This window comes from Anser cygnoides, chromosome 5 (assembly GCF_040182565.1).
Source record: "Anser cygnoides isolate HZ-2024a breed goose chromosome 5, Taihu_goose_T2T_genome, whole genome shotgun sequence".
NCBI lineage: Eukaryota > Metazoa > Chordata > Aves > Anseriformes > Anatidae > Anser > Anser cygnoides.
The window spans coordinates 41,388,570-41,409,024 of record NC_089877.1 but is presented as its reverse complement, the minus strand read 5'-3'; the positions used below and the strand labels follow the sequence as shown (position 1 = coordinate 41,409,024).

The following is a 20,455-nucleotide window of genomic DNA, read 5'->3' as shown; positions in this document are numbered from 1 at the left end:
AAGAAAGATTTCCAATATAACACACTCAGTAACAGAAGCAGTAACAGACATAGCCCAGGGAATAGTATGAGTTAAAACCCCATCACAGAGCACGTTAAGCACTTCAGTCCATGTTCACTCTGCCCACATTCCTTCTCAGACCTGCTGCTTAGCGTTTCCTATTGGCAAAGCACCTCTGAAAGACAAGAACCAGTCCATGGAAACATTAGGCACAAAGATTTCATGGAATATAGGTCAGACCAATCCATGTCTGAGTCAACAGCAGCACAAGGCAATCTGAGTGTGCTACATTCACCCTAGGGCTTGTTACAGGGATGGCGTGGGCTAGCTTGTTCCACCAGGCAGCTGGGATCTCTGACTGTTCAGTGCTTCCTCTCCCTCTAAGTTTTTATAAATCACTAAAGCTCAAAAGGAAATTATTTTTCCATGCTGCAACTTCTTTTTTTTTTTTTTTTCCCAATATGATGGGAAAATCTTTGAAATCTTGTCAGGGCAAAAAGAGAAACTATCAAAACTTTTGTGTGTGTGTCTCTCTAAATGAATGAGAGAGAAGAAGCTCTGAGAGCACTGCTGGCTAAGATATTCCATTGCGAGGCAGAAAAAAAAAAACAAAACAAAAAAAAAACAATCCCCCTTCCAAACAGACTCAGACACTGCTCTGCCTTTTCATCACCTGCCAAATAGGTGCTGTAAACACCAAGCCTATGACCTATACTGGAGCCTCTCTCTACCATCCCTCTTCTGGGCAAATGGTCAAGTGTTAACTGCATATGAGAATCTGGTCTGCCACACTCCCAAGAAAGCTCACTACCCACTGATTTATAAAGTCAGTCTCCCTGGCAATTATTGCTAGGAAGTAAAGCAACTGCAGAAGGAGAGACCAATCAATTCCAGGCTAGAGAACATGAAGTCTAGGAATGGGGCAAGGGGAAGAAGATAATAAATCCAATAAAATGTGAAATACATAAGGGTAACAAGAAATACAAGGCAGGAAAGAAAAAAAGAGGGGCTTACCAGTGGGAAAATGCTTGCAGAGCTACAAAGTGTGAAAGACCCCACCAATCTAAAACTTCTAAAATACTTCTGGGGCTGCAGAACTCCACTGGAAAGTGGCATGATAACAGAGGGAGAACTAGAACCTGCAGGCTCTAAATCCCAACCGATTTCAGCACTCAGTTCAATAAACTGGAAGAATGCACATACATTTAGGTAAAATAAATAAATAAATAAAAAGGGTGGGGGTTAAAACTTTATTCAGTGCATGTCCAAACCTCCCATAGAAAAAATCAGTGGGACTTTATATGTAGAGAATAAACTAAGAAATATAGCTCAGGTCACACCCGAGTTTTTTCAGAGTAACAAAAGACAAACAAAAACCTTAGTGTTCCCTTACAGAGCCATTTTTTTCTATATGTTGGGCTGCGTAACACCGCAGAGGGTTATTCTCCTTCACAAGAAGACATATTGCACCATCTCCCACTGCATAATACGTGCAAGCATCTCACCTGTTTGGCATAAAAGAGAATCTCTCCTTTGCTTAGAAGTGGGAGATTTACTTAGCTCAAGATTTACATTTGATGTCAGTGTCTGAAACTCTTGGATAAAACAAAAGTTACTGCTGCAGGGACACAGAATACTGAAAACGCAGCTGTTGTCTTCTGTCCTGATCTCCCCCAAATTGCTCTGCAAAACAGTATGTTTACACTGATACCACACACTGTCTGGTCATTCTTCTCAATGACCATAACCAGCCACATTATGGTAAGTTTAAATCAACTAATACTGAAACAACAGCAGTGTCAGAATTGCAGCGTGCAGTCAGGACGAAAAGAGCAGGAAAATGCGTCAATGGGCTTAAAAGAAAAAGTGAGAAAAAAAACAGCAATGGAAAGACAAGTTCTCTGAGGTAAACTGCGGTGGCAAGTGCTCAAGGTATCTTGCTTTAGCTGCAGAGGAAGGACTGAGATCACTGCTCTGCACTCATGGCTGCAGCCTCACTCATCCCAGTGTAAATGGGTTCCAGTTTATTTGGACTGGGAAGCTGGACATTAGAGCAACCCCATCTCCTGCTGCACATCATGTCACCCTGAGATAAATCTGGACTGGAGAAATCTCTGAAAAAGACAGAGGTGGCAAATCAGAGAGGCTGAAATATTTGAGCAGGGGACGGTCAGAAAACAGTAGACTAAATATTTAGGCAGTTGTATTCTGATTTACGTGCCGCTACTGTCCCCGTGAACTACACAGAACATAAGAGGATGACTATTGATGTTAGGTAGAACAATCTATAGCTTATAATAGTCCTTACAACTGGAACAAGAGGACAGTCTAACAGCAAGAATTATGCTGTTACATATCCTTTTACAGGACCCATGGAACAGGGATGAAATGATATCACTCAAGTATTATAATCCATAACATCGGCCATGAACCTACAGAACATGTAAATTAACATGCACCATTGTATTCAGAGCTTGAACAGAATACAGCCTTTTTCTTTTTCCCAGAAGTTCAAATATTGCCTTGCAAAGCATCTTTCTTCATCTATTTCTCCTGTTATAGGGTGATTTAGTTCTGTAATTAAAATGAAAATTAAGTTTGTCCCTGTGCTTATATGTCTTTCATTTGAGGAAATCAAAAAAACTCTTGATTCTTTTCTCTTTCAAGTCTATCAATTTCAATCTTTAAAAAGATCAACCTGCACATCATTTTACAACAGACTTTGTGGGAAAAAAATATATGTATCTCCACAAAATCAATTGTGTTTTCAACTGTTTGCTCATGCTACTTAAACCATGAATCCCACTTTAACCGAACCATCAGCAGCATCAGAAGCTTTTAGATTAAAAACTTATTAAACCTTTTCAATAGTTTATAACTTTTACAAGTGATACAGCTGGTTAGGGAACAACAATTCTGTTTGCAATGCTGATGGAGAAGCTACCCATACTGACTGAATGTCTGCTTCTAAAAATATTTATTTCAGATCATAGTGCTTACTATTAGAAGGGGTCTCACTGAAGTTAGACTTCTATCTCATTATTGAAAATTGTCACATAGTTGTAAAGTAAGATGCCTTTTTCTTGCAGGGTGGCTGTACCTTGCAGATCCTAAATACTCTGGAATGTACAACTCTTGAGTCTGTGACATGCATCTGCCCTCAAAACTCCATCTCTCCATAGCTACTATGATCTTTCTTTCAGATCTTTACTTAACCTCAGCATCAGGAGAGTAAAAAATCATTTTTAAATTTCATTTTATTGTTGCAAGGTTTTTCAAATATCTGTTTATTAGGAAATTCACTGCAGTAAATGTATGTTTGTGACTTCCAGCCTGTAGCTATTTCTGCATGTTACATGCTTCAACTGCAAATTGGAAGAACCTCTGGATAAAAATTTTTTGCAAAATTTTTACTGTCCTTCCTCCCCTGGGAACATCAGACTTGGCAAATATATAGCTTTTAGAGTACTGGAGTAAATCACAAAGGAAGCTCATACATATCTTTGAAATAACTACTCACAGTTACTAAATGCATCCCTAAATTTTACCTTACAACCCTTATTAACTCTTGCTGCTGAACATACCAATTCTTATCCTTAGCAGTTTCATTCAAAGGTGTGTAAACTGACACATATATATATTTCTTATACATATGTACAGCAAACAGTAGTTTTAATGAACTGAGCCTCACTGCCTCTGACCCCAACATGAAACCTACAAAAAACATACTTTTAAGTAGAGATAGCCCTACATTTATATTTTGCTCTTTTATCTTTCATTACAATGGGGGTTGACATCTTAGAGGTGTACATTTTGCTGTACTAGTTATACTCTGATCAAATTATTTGCCTATGAAAACTCCTGTTGCCAGAGATTTTCAGTGAAATATTGTAGCCTTTTTTTTTTTCTTTTTTTAATTTGGAAAAATATATATGTTCTTCCCTGTATAGAGATATATTTCTCATACACAGCTGTGCTATTTTATCTAATATGTGGAAAAAATAATCAGTATGCAACAGCATACGTCTGTCTGTCAGCATTTTTATGTGTAGCAGAAGTACACTTCTGAAGCATTGTTGAAATACAAGGAAACTGATTATAAAAATGGACAGACCATATAACTGAAAAAAATAAAAAACTTCTGACGACATTCAAACAACAGAACTATGTGAGAAAGTGGTAGTGGGATTAACACTCCTACATAGTTCAAGACTGATTATTTGGATATAGCCTTCTTCAGTCACTGATGATCTATGATTTGCATTAATCCCTAGCTTAAAGAGCATTGTGGTGAAACAATTTTCCTAGTAAGCTAGAAACTCTATACTGTTCCTAACTGTTATGCAAATTTTCATTTCTGATATGCATTTTGATGTTACTCCACAGAAAATCCAATTTTCCTTTTGAGACATGACACAGGAAAAATATAAAAAGAATAAACAGAAGCAGAGAAGTTGCCCAACTTTATTCTGAGCCAACTTCCTCTCCCTTCTGTATCTGAATTAGATTTCTCTTCCTTTTCACTTTTTCCTCATTTTTACTTCTCTTTCCCTTTAAAAAGAGACAGATTCTTTCTGGGATGTACCATCTTTTAAGTCAAAATTCATGTGTAAATTAATGTTTCATCTTTTATTGCACAAAGTTCAGTTTTGGTTTGGACATTCCTGTCTTCCATGAAACTCCTGTTCTAGCTAGGAGTCACTTTCTGCTTCATAAGACCAGGTTACTCTGGACTTTATCAATTCAGGTATTGGAAATCTCCAAGAATGGAGACAGCAAAACCTCTCTGGACAACCTGTTCCAATGCTGCACATCCCTTGTGTTGAGAAAGTTTTTCCTTACCATAGAATCACAGATAGAATCATAGAATGGTTTGGGTTGGAAGGGACCTTAAAAGACCATCTAGTTGCAATCCCCCAGATCTGGGCAGGGACACCTCCCACCAGATGGCCCAAAGCCCCACCCAACCTGGTCTTGAAGCCTGAAACTGTCTTGTTCCAATTCAAGTCTGTTGTCTCTCACCCTCTTGCCATGCAGCACTCTGAAGAGCCTGTCCATCCTGACAACCTCCTTACAGATACAGGCAGGCTTCTGTTAGGTTCTCTGAAGCCACCTAAGAAATAATTTTATTTTTTTTCCAGGCTTATCAGGAGCTCAGAAGCAGTACCCTCAGTCTCTCTTTACAGGGCAAATGTTGCAGCCCCCTGACCATACCAGCTCTCCTCTGTAGAAGTTAAGCTAATTTATATAGCTTTCTTGTACTGGGGGCCTAAAAATGCATGCAGTGTCTAGATATCAGGGATCTTTTTCATTGAGGGGAAAAAAAAAAAAAAGGATTTTTTTTTCTGAAGGTCTGCACTTGTTTCCTTCCTTTGAGCATGTCTGTGTATATATACAGTTGCATGTTCACACATACAGATAATCTGGAACTAAATATCTCTTCCTTGATTTTGTATAATAAAAAGATATTAAAGATATTCAGCCTTTTCTGGTTTATACTAATATTCATGAAAGACAGATCAGTATAAAGATACACATTTTAGTGTTACTGTTTGCACAGGTAAGCCTTCAAAAGTTAACATATGCTGATAGTTGTTACATTTATGCCCAAACCCCTGAAATGTGGCTGTGCATGTAGGCACAGCTTCAGGTATTTATTACACACTTTAACATTAGCCTCTAGTATTTTTTTTTCTTAAATTTGTTTCTCCTAGGTTAAAGGATGATGTGGAAATCTTGGTCCAAACAAGGGAACAAATGAGAAGTAGGAGAAAATGCTTTTTTAAGGCCAAGGAAGACCTAAGAGGAGAAGCAGGAGAAGGCACCAAATGGTGCCAAAATTCCCAAGCTGCTGTCATAGTGGGCAAGGCACCACAGAGATGACAGAAAGTGGGAGAAGTTGGTAAAAGAAAGAGGGAACAGTAGGTGAAGGAAATGTGCAGTCTGTGTAATAAGATATCTCACTGCAGTTCTGTGGTTCAGATGAGGAGTGGAACGTGTGAAGGCCCATATTGTGATTCCTGGGGAGCTCTAAAGTCCAAAAGAGAAATAACTCAAAGGTAAGGTTGTCTTAAAGAGCAAATCATCTTGCCAATTCACTTGTATCAAAGCATCAAACTTCCACCTCAGTCCAAAACAGGCTGTCTGAAAAATACTCTCAGTACTTAATGTTACCACTACAAGCAGTAAAAGAAAATAAAACGACCTCGTAGACATCTACACAAGTAATTCTTAAATATAAAACAGAGAATAAGTTTTTGGTCAGTTAGTTGGCCTGAGAAAATGCATTGTTTTGTCATTTATGATTATTGTGGTCATCTCACACTTGGTCTGATATAGTTCCCTACGGTTTTACACACACATGCCATATACTCTTTTCTTCATCTACGTCACTTGGTATGCATTCAAAGTAATGCCAGACTACTGGATGACAGAGGCTGCAGATGTTCATGCACCATGTGTAAAACTGCAACTGAAATGTTAAGATGTTTCTAAGAATCTTTGTAATTCATTTCTAGCCAAGGCAAAAGACAGACCTAAGACTTCAAACATCACTGCTTAAGTAGTTACAGGAGTCTTTCTTGTTCCCTTTTACATTACTCACCAGATTCAACTCCAGGTGGCTTTCCAAACATTGTGCCTGCACATGTAGACAGTATGTCTTAAACAGAGAGCTTGTGGAGTCTCTTACCATGAAGATAATTCAAATACTGTCTGGACATGGGCCTGGGCAACTGCTCTAGGTGGCCCTGCTTGAGCAGGATTGGACCATATGACTTCCAGAGGTCCCTGCCAACCTCAGCTACTCAATGACTCCGTGTTACATCCACTTTAGGATGCATTAGAAAGAATCATCCTCTAAGGACAGTGACATAAGAGATAAAATCATTTTCAATGTTCTGAATTACCGTGTAACTTGCATAACTTAGTAGTAATAAAAAGTTCTTGACCCACAGGTTATTCAGATGACAATTTTCACACCTTATGAGTAAATCTTGTAAAACACCATAATCAAACTTACAATGAAATTTTGCCTGTTCAAAGTAAGGGCCATAAATTAATACCGTGCTACATTCCAATGGTGATTCCAACAAGTCATTATTATATTCTGAGATTTAAAGTACGTACTAGAGTAAACTGCAGCTGCTCTCTACTACTCTTGTTAAATATTATATGTTAGAGCAAACCTGATACACTATGTCAACAACTCAGAAGTCAATGACAAATCTCCTACAATGTGCAGACCAACACAAGTAAACTCTTGATTTCTGAAACATCAATATAAAAATTGCATTTCTGTTTTTAAATTATTCTACAAATCCCATTTAAGTGAGTAATAAGGACACTATAATAAATTCTATCTTGGTAAATCATACCATAATTTGCACACACACTAAATGCTGACCAAATTCATTAAAAGCAATAATCACAAATTGCTTGGGGTTTCTATTCACTATTAACAGGTTTTAAATAAATGCCTATGAGATTTAGGAACAGAAGTTGTTTTTGAGACTTCCCTCCAAGGTTTTAATAAACTTAATGAGAAGGGGAAACTCTAAAAACCTCTAGAAATATGAGTATTTTCCACTTGTAAATGCTGGAACACTGAAAACACACACAGTTTTGCAACTGCAAATGTTTTTTAGTCATAACTAACTAGTTCCCTTTATTTTCCATGAACATAATATTCACACTACATTTATTATTTACCTCTGCAGCCCACATCCCTCATCACAGACATTCAGCCTTCAGATTCACAATTTTCTGCTGTGTTGATGCCAATTCTCCTGCCTCTGACCTGCTGGCAGCTCTGTACCCCCTCTCACACAGGAGGTCAGGATGAAATGAGAGCTGTAACCCAACATCACTCCATAAAACAACCTAACTCCTTCACTGGACCACACAGAGCTGTTCCTTAGGGACTACCATCCACTGATCCATGCAAATGTTCAGTGCAGCCATCTAAATTAATGAGAGAATGGCTCTTTCACTTGTTCTACGTACTGCTACAGAATATAAGGAATTAAAACACGTCCATTATGTTGGGAGTTAGAAAACAGTCTTTTAAAATTACAGATTATTTTAAAATCTGTGTTGATAAGGTTGCATATGTGCAAACAACCAGGGAAGAAATAAGTATTTATGCCCACTGGTTCTTTTCTCCTCATTTTTTAAAGTGAATGCATCACTATTACACAGATATTTCATTCTTATGAGAATTAACTGCCAGCAACCTTCCCCTTCCCCTTCCCTCAGAAAAAAAAAAAGCTGAAGAATATTTAGGATACAAGAAAAGGAATTCTATTTCAAAGAGATGGTTGGTGAGCAGTAAAGCAGAAATGCAGCCTTGATTCATTGATGCATTCACATTTCCAACAAATACCTATTTGATAAGGCTATTTCCTCACTTAGAGTTAGACATCACGCAGAAAATTTCCCCTATGAGTCACTGATTTATATGAGTATTAATTATTTTACCTGTAGCATACATGCAATCTCTGGATTTCTTCTTCTAATTTTTTGCACTGTTGAAGAGCTGCCTCTTTTTCCTGTTGCAAGGCTATCAATTCTGCCTGAAAAATGATAAACAAATGATAAACAGTTTCTTCAGAATATCCATGTTGCTTTGAAAACATAACAATACTTTTTGCGTTCATTTCAGCCATGCTTTATTGTAATACGTGTATTATGTTATACTATTCTCTAACGTTGGCTATGTAATTTTTATGAAAAAAATCCTTTCTTGTAGCATTGAAATTGTTTCTTGTTCTTTTTCCTGACAGGATCATGTTTTGAATGGTTTCCCCTTGCATACACAGTAAACGTTTTGAATGGTTAAGGTTAGCTATATTCAGTTCAGCCACGTGTTTCTCAGCACACTTTTCGTATTTATATAATGTTCCTAGTGCAAAATTGTGTTGACCAACATACTTTGCTGAGAGTGGAGCAAAGCACTCAGCCATCAACAACTGATGTGCAACTCTTGCCCTGCACATGGCTCTCACGCTGTTACATTGTAGCTCCTGTACCAGGAGCCACCTGATGCTCCCAGCCAGGGCTGCTCAGACTGGCACTGCTGGGCTGCTCTGGGAACTGGCGGCCCTCTCATCCAGGACCTGGTTCCTAGTGGGGTGAGGAACCCCTGAGGAACCACTGTCATCTCCCACCTGTGCACCATCCCGGATGTTCCCTCTCCCTTTGTTTATTCACACTGTGCTGTGAACGGCTTGTGACTCATAACCATTATGGAAATTGCCTGTGTGGCTTGTAAGGTCAGGAAGGTAGCCAGCCCCGACATGGCGCTATGGTTAAAGAGGAAGTAGAAGAAATAAGTACTCATGCATATTTAATGTTGCCTTACAGTTTAATCACCATTAATTTTAAAATGTCCAATTTCAATAGCACTGCAGAACTCCCTTGAGGGCCCAGATACCATATAAATTATCTTATAATCAGTGGATGATTAATTGTTGTAACAACAAATAAGACGGGACTTGCCCAACAATTCTTTGACACATGAGCCTGAGCATTGGGCTGGTTTCCAATGTTTTTAATGCATGGTGTAAGTTATTAATTGTACAAATTGTAGAGCCCCAAACCAAGCGGTACGTGTGTGAGAAATGCTGACGGTGAATTCTGCCAACTCCTCAGGACAGTGTTGCGGAACAGTTTCTCAGTAAATTGAAGACTTGTTACACGAGCGACGAACACATGAAGGGAATGGCACAGAGTTCAGCTCCGAGCTCTGCCAGACTCACTGTATAATCATGAACAACTCTGTCTGTATACCTCAAAATCCCTCTCCTAAAACAGGACTCACACTTGTTGCTGTTTCCTGCACGTCTATTAAGACTATATGTCTTCAAGGCAGGTGTTTTACTGTTTACTGTCAACTCCCAGTCATCTATGGGCAATTTATCCTGCTGGTTGATTAATCATGTCCTGGATACATGGCTGACTCCTGGCAAATTTTACCAAACACAGCCCTGCACAAATGCAGCCACACAACCAGTCTCTGTGCTGTGCTGCTCAGTGGGTCATGCGTTACCCAGGGTTTTGCATTATCGGGGTACAAAACCCACTGCTGCAGCCGCTCCTGTAACAGACATTCATAAAACGTTAACAGGAATTTCCTTGGAGAATAAAAACAAACTTTCTTACACTATGGAGCATTCCTTCAGCTTGAAAAGCAGAAAGTGTTAATGTTTAACCTCCAAGTGACAGTGGTATAGAGCTTCAGATACTGAAAACAATGTACTGGATGCTGGCAAGCCCTAACTCCTGCCATCAAGAGGTTAAAATCCTCTGCAGGTGAGCCGCTTGCCTGGTGCTGCTTGCTGCCTTGCAAGCAGAACGCACAGAACACTAGAATGTCAGCCAAACCAAGCTATTTTCTATAATTATACTGTACTGAAGGTGAAACAACATTCTTAAAAATTGGAAAACACGCTTGAATCAAAGTAGGTGGTTTGTTCTAGAGGCCAATAATTAACATCCTTGCCAATTTTCAGTGTACTGTGAAGTGTGATTGAAATGGTAGACTGAAAGGAAATGTGTGCAGCTGACACACCTACTCATGGGGAGATTAACGGCTAGTCTCTTTGGAGAACTATCATAAAAAATACACCTAACGTTCCACTCACTTTTCAGGACAAAAGTCAGAAGGCACTTGAGTCTGGAGACTCTTATTTATGTCAGTTTTCAGCAAACAAAGCTGCACTGATTCGACTGGGTTTGAGCCTGACTTATACCAGTAAAAATAACAGCAGAATCATGTTACTCAGATTAAAAACAAAACAAAACAAAAAAAACCACCAAACAACACAGGAAACATCTACAACAACTGAAGGGAAGAAAATAAGGCATTTGCTAACCTCCTGAAAAGCATGTAGTAGGTTGATACTAGGGAGCCACATGAGAGCAACAAGAATTCCAGTGCAGGAACTTTTGTGTATGATATGCAGCTATGCAACAAAATGGCCTGAAGAGTGGTAAACACAAATAGATGACTCAAATATCCTCACAAAATGAAGATGTCTTCCTTCACAAGGAGGAGGAAAGCAGAACAACACCCATAATGAAGTTAAACTGCTAACTAAAACAATGGTGCCTGGATTATTATAAAATATTTGGAAGACTCCTATAATATACATTGAAATCCATCCACAGTGCACATGGCAAAAGTCCTATATGAGCTCACCTCTAGTAATAACAATAGCTATTCGGGAACTTTTTAACAAAATATTATTCCTTTGGAAAATGTCATGATGTGGAAATCAGAAGTTCTCACAGAAATGTATCAGTTTTGATTAATATTTTTTTTTTTTGGAAACTAGGGGAGAGAAAGAAGAAGAACAAAAAGAATTACACTCAGATTCCTCTGGTGGAGGTTTTCCCTAAAAAGGCCTATTTAGCAGAGAGGTCAGTCACTGCTTTGGCACATGGGCCACCCTCAATGAAGTTCCTGTTTAACCCTGAAAGGGCATTCTGATAGCTGGGATATGGTCTCTTTCTCACAATTTTGTTTTGCCCAACAATTCTAATGCTTTCATATTTGGTTTAATGTGGTTAGATCCTTCCCTCTTCTGTCTCCCAACCTGATTTCCTGAAAAAGAAAATTCTTGTTTCTACACTTCTCTCATTTTTCATTTTAGCAGTTTCTTGTAGAAAATTTAATTTTCTCAATTAAATAAAATTTAAAAGCTAATTGCTCCATATCAGACCTAGCAAAGCCAGATCTTGAATAAGAAAATCTCATTAGTGATCCCTTTGCCTGTGTTTCAAAATATTTAAAGGAACAATGCTATGTGCTTTCTTAACCCACTGGTGGGAAAAATTCAAGACTAAAGCAAAGGAAAAGAGAGTTTTTATCTGTTCCTATCTCCACCAGGGCAAACATGAACACCCTCAACTCTACTCTACATTGAAAGAGGTAGGAACACACAGCATCCTATGCTGTCAGGTTCCCTATGGGTAAGAGATGACTTTCACAATGCCTTTCTGCACCCAACAGAAAGAAAAAACATTCAATGAACGTGAATAACAAAGCTTAATAGCTTCATCTTCTTACTTTTTTTCTTATGCATTTATTGAGCACATATATTCCACCTGTATATATTTACAGAGCATATACATTTCCTTCATTGTGTAGGCTAAATATAACTTTTTCCGTTATGTCTCAGCAAGTAGGCTCTCCATTCCCCGATCAATCCAAACCCATCTCTCATCTGTGCTCTGCTAGCAGTACTTGCTAACTCCAGTGAAAACATCTTCCCTGGCACGTTCTTGCATCCCTTTTGCTCACAGTCAGCCTCCTGTATTTGTCTATTTACCTGTCCACTGCTATTACCCAGCTAACAGTAAAAACTCTTGGTACCACTGAATTTCACCCCACTTTTTTTTTTTTTTTCCTGTACTTGAGGTCATTCCAAACATTCTGTAAGACAGCTTGAACTTACTTTGTATTAACAATGCAAATAATAATACCTCCCAGCTCTGTGGCAAACAGCTATTTTGTTTGTACGCTGTTGTTCTTTATGTCAAATGTTCTTAACAAGAACATTGAAGAAAACAGGTTCATCACCAGCCAGTGAGAAACTGGATAGAAATTCCACTAAATAAATCCTTGGACCTTAACATTTCTCTTTTCAAAGGTGTTTGTTCTTGCCTTCCTGCTAACTAGTTCCTTATTGCCTTTGACTAATCCCTCATCCCCTTCATGGGTGCATGATATTTTGCAGATGGACATGAGCTCAACCTGTCCATCCTTTCAAACAAGAGATGCTAGGTGCACTGAGTTAATAGCAGCATATTAAGCCTATACTTGCTTGTAAAATAACAACTTACACACTTTCCATTTTTTTAATTAATAATTTTTCGTGCGGCACTACTTTAGCTTTACTTCTGCGTCAGCTTACATATAACAAATTTCCATGTCTAAATAAACAATTATATCAAAGGATAATTCTTGCATGATCTTATTTGGGTGAAAGCTGTACTTCAATCCACTGTTAATGGATGCTTTAAGTATTTTCCTTCCAAATTAACTCCAAAGACTCAAAATAAATATTAAGTAGTCTACAACCGCCAGGACTTTTTTTTTCCTTTCCTCCCTAAGTGTCGACGGTGCCTCTGCTAATTCTGTCAAATTACACCACACACAACTTCAAAAAATTTATTAAAGAACTTTACTATAATTCCTGCAATTTTAATTATCAGATCTTTTGGAATTTTGGGATGAAGACCACTATTATCCCAATCTGAGCACAATAACCTACTGAACAACTAGGACATATTCCATTACATTTCATTTCCATACCTTCATTTCTCTTAACCCTTGTCCTCATAGTTGACATCATCATTAGTCAATGCTGGCAGAAAAAAAAAAAAAAAAAGATCACACACTTTTGGACCTAATACGGATTATCCTTGATCTCTATGCCATTCTCAGAATGGTAGCACATTTCCTCTTTCCTTGTTCTCATTTCAGTCATTACACTATTGTTTAATTTCCTTTCCACAGGCCAATTTAGCTTAACCTCCGGCAATTTTCATTTGTCCCTGTATCTTCTGTTTTCTAAGACATAACTTTCTTGGTTAATAAGTGCTCTTTTTTTGTAGATAATCAGTTTCTTCTTATTGAGGTTATAATTCACCCAAATACAACTACCACCCTTTCCTGTAAGCATTTTCCCCTGGTTTGACTAAGATACTTGTTAACATATAGGTACTCCTTAACTTAGTAATGGCTGCTACCAATAGCTTTCCTTCCACAGATTCCAGACACTCCTATGGATTAGAAGGCGGCCGGATAAGATGTCTTGAGATTCTCAATGGTCATTTCTACAATTTATGGACTCAATCATTTACATTTGTTAGAGCTGGGTAATGGTGAAAGATGGCAATAAGGTATCGTTCTGCTCCTTCAGTCTTGTGTTATCTGGGCTCTGAAATGGAATCTAGCCAGAAATGGCTGGCCAACTGAATTGCCCCAGTTTCTGCTGGGGGCAGTATTATGTTTCTGGTGATATTAGCTGACTAGTTCGACAGTAAGAGGCCAGTTGTCTTCTCAGGGCAGTAGGAGATTGGGAGGGAGAGCAAAGGTTTCTTTCATTTTGAACTAGAATGACCAAGAAAAAAAATCAGGAAAAATGTTTTAAAACCGTTTAAGAGTTATTTTTATTTTACACTACTTTTACTGCTTTCACATTTTACATCTCATGTCAATAACGGTAGCATGTACTGCATGACAGAGCAGGTCATGTTGTGACACATTATGACATCCAACTTTTAATCATCCTGTTGTTTTTACATTAGCAGCTGCTACTTAGTGCAGATTACTCATTTCATCTTATTTTCTATTTCAAAGTGTCAACACATCAAACTGTTCCACAACAGAAGCAGGTGATGCTTTGATCTAGAAAAGAATATGAGCACTTGTCTTATTAATTGGAGGATCAGAGGTTTTCAGGGTCAAGAAAAAGACTCCAGCTACGAGGGAACTGAAAATACCTAGATCTCTAATAACATGCTAAGCGATCACCTTGGTTTTTTGTTTGTTTTTTTTTTTAAACTCACTGTGTTAACGTGTCAAACTGTTTCACTACAATACAAATGGGACAGTTTGACCTAGAAAATTAGATAAAACAAAGTCTTGTGCCTTTTTTTTTTTATTATTTTTTTAAATTCACTGGAAACAGAAGTGCTAGTACTAACAGGGCAACTCCTGTTCTTACCCTTGCCATCAGAGTGGTTCCAGAATGTTTATCAATACGGTGATAGGTGCTTTATATACATATATATATATGTATATATATATATATATATAAAACAAATGCAATGTGTGTCCAAGTAGCAGCTGGCCTGGCCAATTTTAAAAATGAAAAGTGAAAATTGGAACTGTAATATAATAGATGTTATAAATTATTAACATGTCATGTAATATATAACTAAACAATAAAATCAAATTTAAAACATAAAATTAAAACTGAATTTGGTAACGTAGACTCAAATTTTCACCAAATAAAGATTCTGGGAAATAAACTTGAAACGAAAAAGTTTTGAATGCTAACTGAAATCATCAGAAATTCATGAAAAATTAGTTTCTCAACACATCATTTTCCAATGGAAATAGTTTTTATTAAACTATTGTAACCTTGAGTTACTGTAAATCAAACAACTGTAAGACTGGCCCCTGATGGATCTGTGCTGTTGGGGAGGATCAGTAGAGCTAGAAAACTACCCTAAAAAACCAAATGAGGATTGTTTGTGTGTGAGAATTTCAGGGTAAAGGTAGTGCTGGTGGGAACTATAACAGCCTTTAAGCCTTAACACCCAGAACCCTACCACAGCCACACCTGGGGGTGGACATTCCCTCTGGGCACATAGAAATTGGATCTCAACAGCAAACAAGACCTTTTGTAAGTTTGCATCAGAATCGAACTATTAACCATAAGAAGATTTTGCTCTACCATCCAATGCTACTGTTGGTCAAAATGAGTATTAGTTAATTAAGCTTTTTTTTTTTTATATATAATAAAAAGCATTGTTTCACTGAAACAATAATACTTTATGAAGATGCATTGGTTTAGACATTTCTAAGAAATCACAGGCACAATTTCTGACAAAGAAGAAAGTTGTTCTCCAGCCATGTGACTAAGTTATTCATTTCGGATGTGGAAACCTAATGCTGAGTCCCAGTCTCTTGCACTAACTCACTCTGGATACCGCAGTGAGAACGCTGCCCTCCTCTAAAGCCATGTGAATTGCCTACATTTCAGGTCACTTCCATGATAATTGGTCTATGTCCTCTCCCTGAGACTGGCACAAATATTTTTTTATTAAATTGCTAAGTGTTTGAAAAGCAGGTCCAGAAAGAAGATGTGTTGTGACTAAGGAGACTTCCACAGCCAGGCCATCAGAACTTTTGATGGTGCCTAATTCAGATCAGGGAGCTGAAATCAGAGGTTCCATGTATGTGACTTTTTAGCAGTTACAGGTACATCTTCTTCAGTTGTTATTTTACAAAGAATCTTAATGCTTTCTCGTATCAGAATTAAAAATGGTAACTCCATAATCTCTCTTTCTCCAAAATGGAACTGACATTTTAAAGAAGTGTTGTGTGTTGTTTATGTAATGCTACCCTCTCCAACTCAGTCTTTATACAATCCCTAATTTAATATATTTAGGGAGCTTTGAAAAAGAGTTGTAAAAGATGCCGCTGTCTGGAGTCCAGAATCTGTTTTCATCACAACAACAAATTCCCCAGTAAGAATACATGTTCATACCAATATTGCTTGTATTGTCATTCATTTCTGAGAGGTCCTAATGCAATTTGGAATGACAGCAACAGGCCATAACAAATACTTTGCAGATTGTACATCTAGGGAAAAAAGATCACCAAATAGCTTTCTACTGCTCTGCCAAAGAAAATTAAAGGATCCAATAGCATTTTTGACTAGACTAGGCACATACCTGATTCATTTTATTATACTAAAAGCAAACGTAGTATTTACTATTTATGTTAAAGAAATACCATTTATACCATTTGAACCATTATGTCTGAGACGTGAATGCTTCATTCTTGTACTGCATGGTCACATCACCCTGTACCAGCAGTATTTGACAAGCAGTTAACTCTTTCACCTAATGATCACATTAGCACATATTACAGACAGATTCAGCCCGTTATCACATTATACAAGCATAAGTCTCTATGAAATGCTCATGATATTTTTTTAATGAGAATTACCTTAAGAATTTGCTTATCTAACCATAGGTATTACATTTATGCAAAGTTTCTTCAACATCTGTAGTATATTTTGTAATATTTGTTTTTTTTTTTTTTTTCAAGCAATACATGGCATACTGAAATTGCAGGAAAAATTAGCTATTCCGAGGACAATCTAAGGCATGTGATGAGTGTATGAGATTAATACACGGAACTATTTTACTGTAAAGAATGATTCACAGTGAGGAAGATTAGTTTGAACCTGTGAGGTTGACTCCAAACTGTAATTGATTTCATAGGGTCAAGATTTCATTTATGATTTCCATTTGTTTAAGTACATAGCTAAAAAACACAGAGATACTATCATAGATACCTACTCTCTGCTTATGGATAACTACTAAAGATACTGCAAAGCTTGCTTCAGGTAAGATCTAACAAAAACATCCCTGAAATTTTTCAAGGATGACAGCACCAAAAATACACATTCATAGCTGCACTGGGCTTTGCATGTAATAATAATATCATGCACAGGAGTGCTGACTTTTTAGTAGGAGGGATTTTATTAAGAACACAAGCTGAAAGTACTTTAAAATGCCACGTAGTTGGGTCTCCTTATACAGATAGCTAGATACTTGTCTCACTACTAAACCATGATGCACATAAAAAGAAAAAAGAAAACAACCAAGAAGCCTTCGTCTTAAAAAAGGAGCAAAAAGCCATTCACCACAGTCATTTTGCAGGGTAACTATGGCTTTAGAAGCTATACAAAATATGATTTACATTTTTTTAATTAAAATTTTTTTCTAATTAATTTTACAAAATACATGATTTATAAACAACAAATGTAAGTGAATTCTTCGCAGATTAAAGAATGCTTACAGCTGTCGGCACGTGGAAAAGGCACATTTCTCTATTTTCTGTAATTCAGGTTTGGCCATGGTGACATCATATCCTTTATTTCTGATCTAAGAATCAGTTGGCAAAACACAATTTCAAAGAAATGATGGAAAGATATCAGCAATACAGAGAAACTTGTATTTGAACAGAAAATTAAAAATTAAAGCTCACTGTTTTGGGCATGGTGTGTCTAAAGCAGAAAATGTTTTCTGCAGAACTTAATCTGGTTATCTGAGGAAGCTTTCTCATGTGACGTTCAAGGCTGCTTAGGTGACTGGACTAGAAACCAGACACATCTCTTCTAACGCAGAGCGGGTTATCAAATATAGGCTTGAAACAAAGAAGAAAAACCTCTCTGATCTGCTTTAATAACAAGCATGTTTCCCTCAACTCCAAGAGACCTGACTTGCTTCCCCCACACTATGAAGAATATTATGCTTTACGGCAAACTTTACTGGCAGCCTCCTTAGAGGGAATGAAGAAGGAACTGACCACGTAGGCTGGAACAAGCTGGATAGCCTGGAAGCAGCCCTCCAGGTTGCCTCTGAGGCCTACTGGCAGACTGCTATGGGAAAGCTTCAAATGTCAGTACCCATGATAAACCTCTTGTCCACATAAATGACTTGAGCCACTATGATATCAAGTCAATATCTGGTACAAACAGTAAGTCGTCAGCACGGGATCCAAAAGGTAGTGTTGTAATGTTGTCTCAGAAGCTTTACAATAACAAAGACCCTATTCAATAAAAAGCACATTCCCCTCAGCCCCAGAAGTGTCCTATCCAGTTTGGGGAGGAACTGAACTGGCAGAAGAACAGAAGAAAGTTCGTATTACAGCTAGACACGTTTTAGCTGTGCTGTAGGCAGAAACAGTGTGTACTTTCAGGGCTCTCAGTCTGGTATGTTTTCAAGTTCTGCTAACAGCCCCAAACCTGAGCACAGCAGCATCCCTCTGTTACTAAAAAGAAGCATCCAAGAACTATTTTCCAGCCTTAACACCTAGTGGCTTGACCTGCCGTGTGTTCACACACCAAAACCTCTCTTCTGTCCACTCCTAGAAGTCAGGGCTGCTAACACCAGATTGTCTAAGGGTGACAGACCCTGGTAGACAGTGTCTTTCAAAGGCATTCTCTGGGAGTGCATGTTAAAACCATGCCAGGAAGCTTTCTAACAAAAAGCATAGATGATTGTGTGTCATTCTGCAAGCCCATGTCCTGATCCTATTTCAGTTACTACAGGAGACACAAATAGTCAGTCTCACCAACTAACAGGGACTTATTAACTTAAACAAGCTTGATAAATCTGACTTATATATGAGTTTGAATGACAAATTGCTTCTCTCTTCCCAACAGGCAGATGAGGCACACTTGACTGTTCAGCAGGTCTCTCCCACAGCTCCACTCCAAAGATGCAGGAGTAATTCTTGCTTGGATGTACCCTTCTAACCTTATTTCAGTACTTAACCTCTATTGAAGACTTTACCTTATAGTAAAGTCCTTGGCTTTGACCTATGACCAGCTATTGACTGTGCCCTTCCATTACCATTTGGACTTGGTTATCCTTTGGCTTCTCTGTTAAGATATTCATTCATCAGAGTTCCTTACCCTTGATTTCAGCATGACACCAGTTCCTTAGTCTAACTGAGACACTCTGACATTTCACAAATCTTTTTTCCGTAAGAAAATATGTATGTTCAAATCATTCATGCCTCATTAAAGTGGCAGAAAGAAACATGCAAGGCAGTAACTCGAGCAAAAAAGCAGCTGACAATTTATGCTTGAAAGCTCATAACCAATGCTAAATGACAATATACCCCAAATTATAACCTTTCAAGCAAAGAGACAGAATGACTGTTACCTCTTGGCAGACAGGACTTCTGCAGAAGGCAGGAGTGTCAGAATCCCACTACAGCAATTAAACTATGAATCTTTCATAAAGGCCATGACTCTGTACAGAACTATAAAAATGAATGGTCCCACTGACTTCACTAGGATTGCTTCTGTCCATAGCTCTTGCAGGATTTGGAATGAAAGGTAGGGAAAAGCTTGAGTTAATATTTACTACTTCACCTTACAGTCTTCACCAAATTACTAGGAGGCATACACACTCAAATTTATCAGATATTTTTATACACACATAAACGTGGAATCAAAGTACTGAGTTCAACAGTAACTGTTACACTTAAGAAAATAATAAATCATTACTGAATAAATGTTTCTGTTAGCAGGAAAAATTAGGAATAAGAGAATCAATAAGTATATGCCCCACACAGATATGTCCAGACTTTAAGTACCGAGACATTCTCAGTGACTTTGAATCTGGCAAGCCGCTTATTATTTCTTCTCCTTTGATATCTGAAGTTCTCATCAGACTACCTAGCAAAACAATTTGGGCTCTTTCCCCAGCTGGATTAATTTTGTGCCTAGCACTTCTGGGAAAAAGAAAAAGCAGCATGCCTGTTCCTGAGGCTGTCTGCAGGCTTTATTACGTTGAACTGCCTGTGCAGCTGCGATGACTGTGAATTTCTGAGACACTGTGAACAAGCTACCATCATGTCTCTTGTGATGAGAGGATCCCCAACACGTAATTTAAAACAGTTTCAGTCTTTGTGCAGTCCTTGATATGTAAAAGCAATCAAACATTCAGAGTTTGAATATCCAGTGCTGATTTTGATCATATTTATGCAGATCGACTCCCTGAATCTTGCTTTTTCCAAATTCTTATTGCAGTGTTTTCTACCTAAGTAGAACTCTGACTAAGGACTTTTAATAAGAGGAAGAAAGGCAAATAGGAGTGTTTGTGAGAACATACATTCAAGTATTCTTATAGG

The 20,455-nt window shown here is 37.9% G+C and overlaps 1 protein-coding gene across 2 annotated transcripts in view; it reads right to left on the bottom strand.

Annotated features, from left to right (window-relative positions):
- Nucleotides 1-20,455, bottom strand: part of MIPOL1 (mirror-image polydactyly 1) — a 189,190-nt gene that overhangs the window by 43,215 nt on the left and 125,520 nt on the right. The window contains exons 11-12 of one of the 2 annotated variants that reach the window (XM_048059869.2): nucleotides 8,479-8,573; nucleotides 773-2,114 (exon numbers count right to left, since the gene is read on the bottom strand). In XM_048059869.2, coding sequence (XP_047915826.1) covers nucleotides 1,967-2,114; nucleotides 8,479-8,573 — 243 coding nt within the window. In that variant the 3' untranslated portion in view covers nucleotides 773-1,966. Of the gene's footprint in view, nucleotides 1-772; nucleotides 2,115-8,478; nucleotides 8,574-20,455 lie in introns of those variants that run through there. The other variant, XM_013185703.3, reaches the window with a different exon arrangement.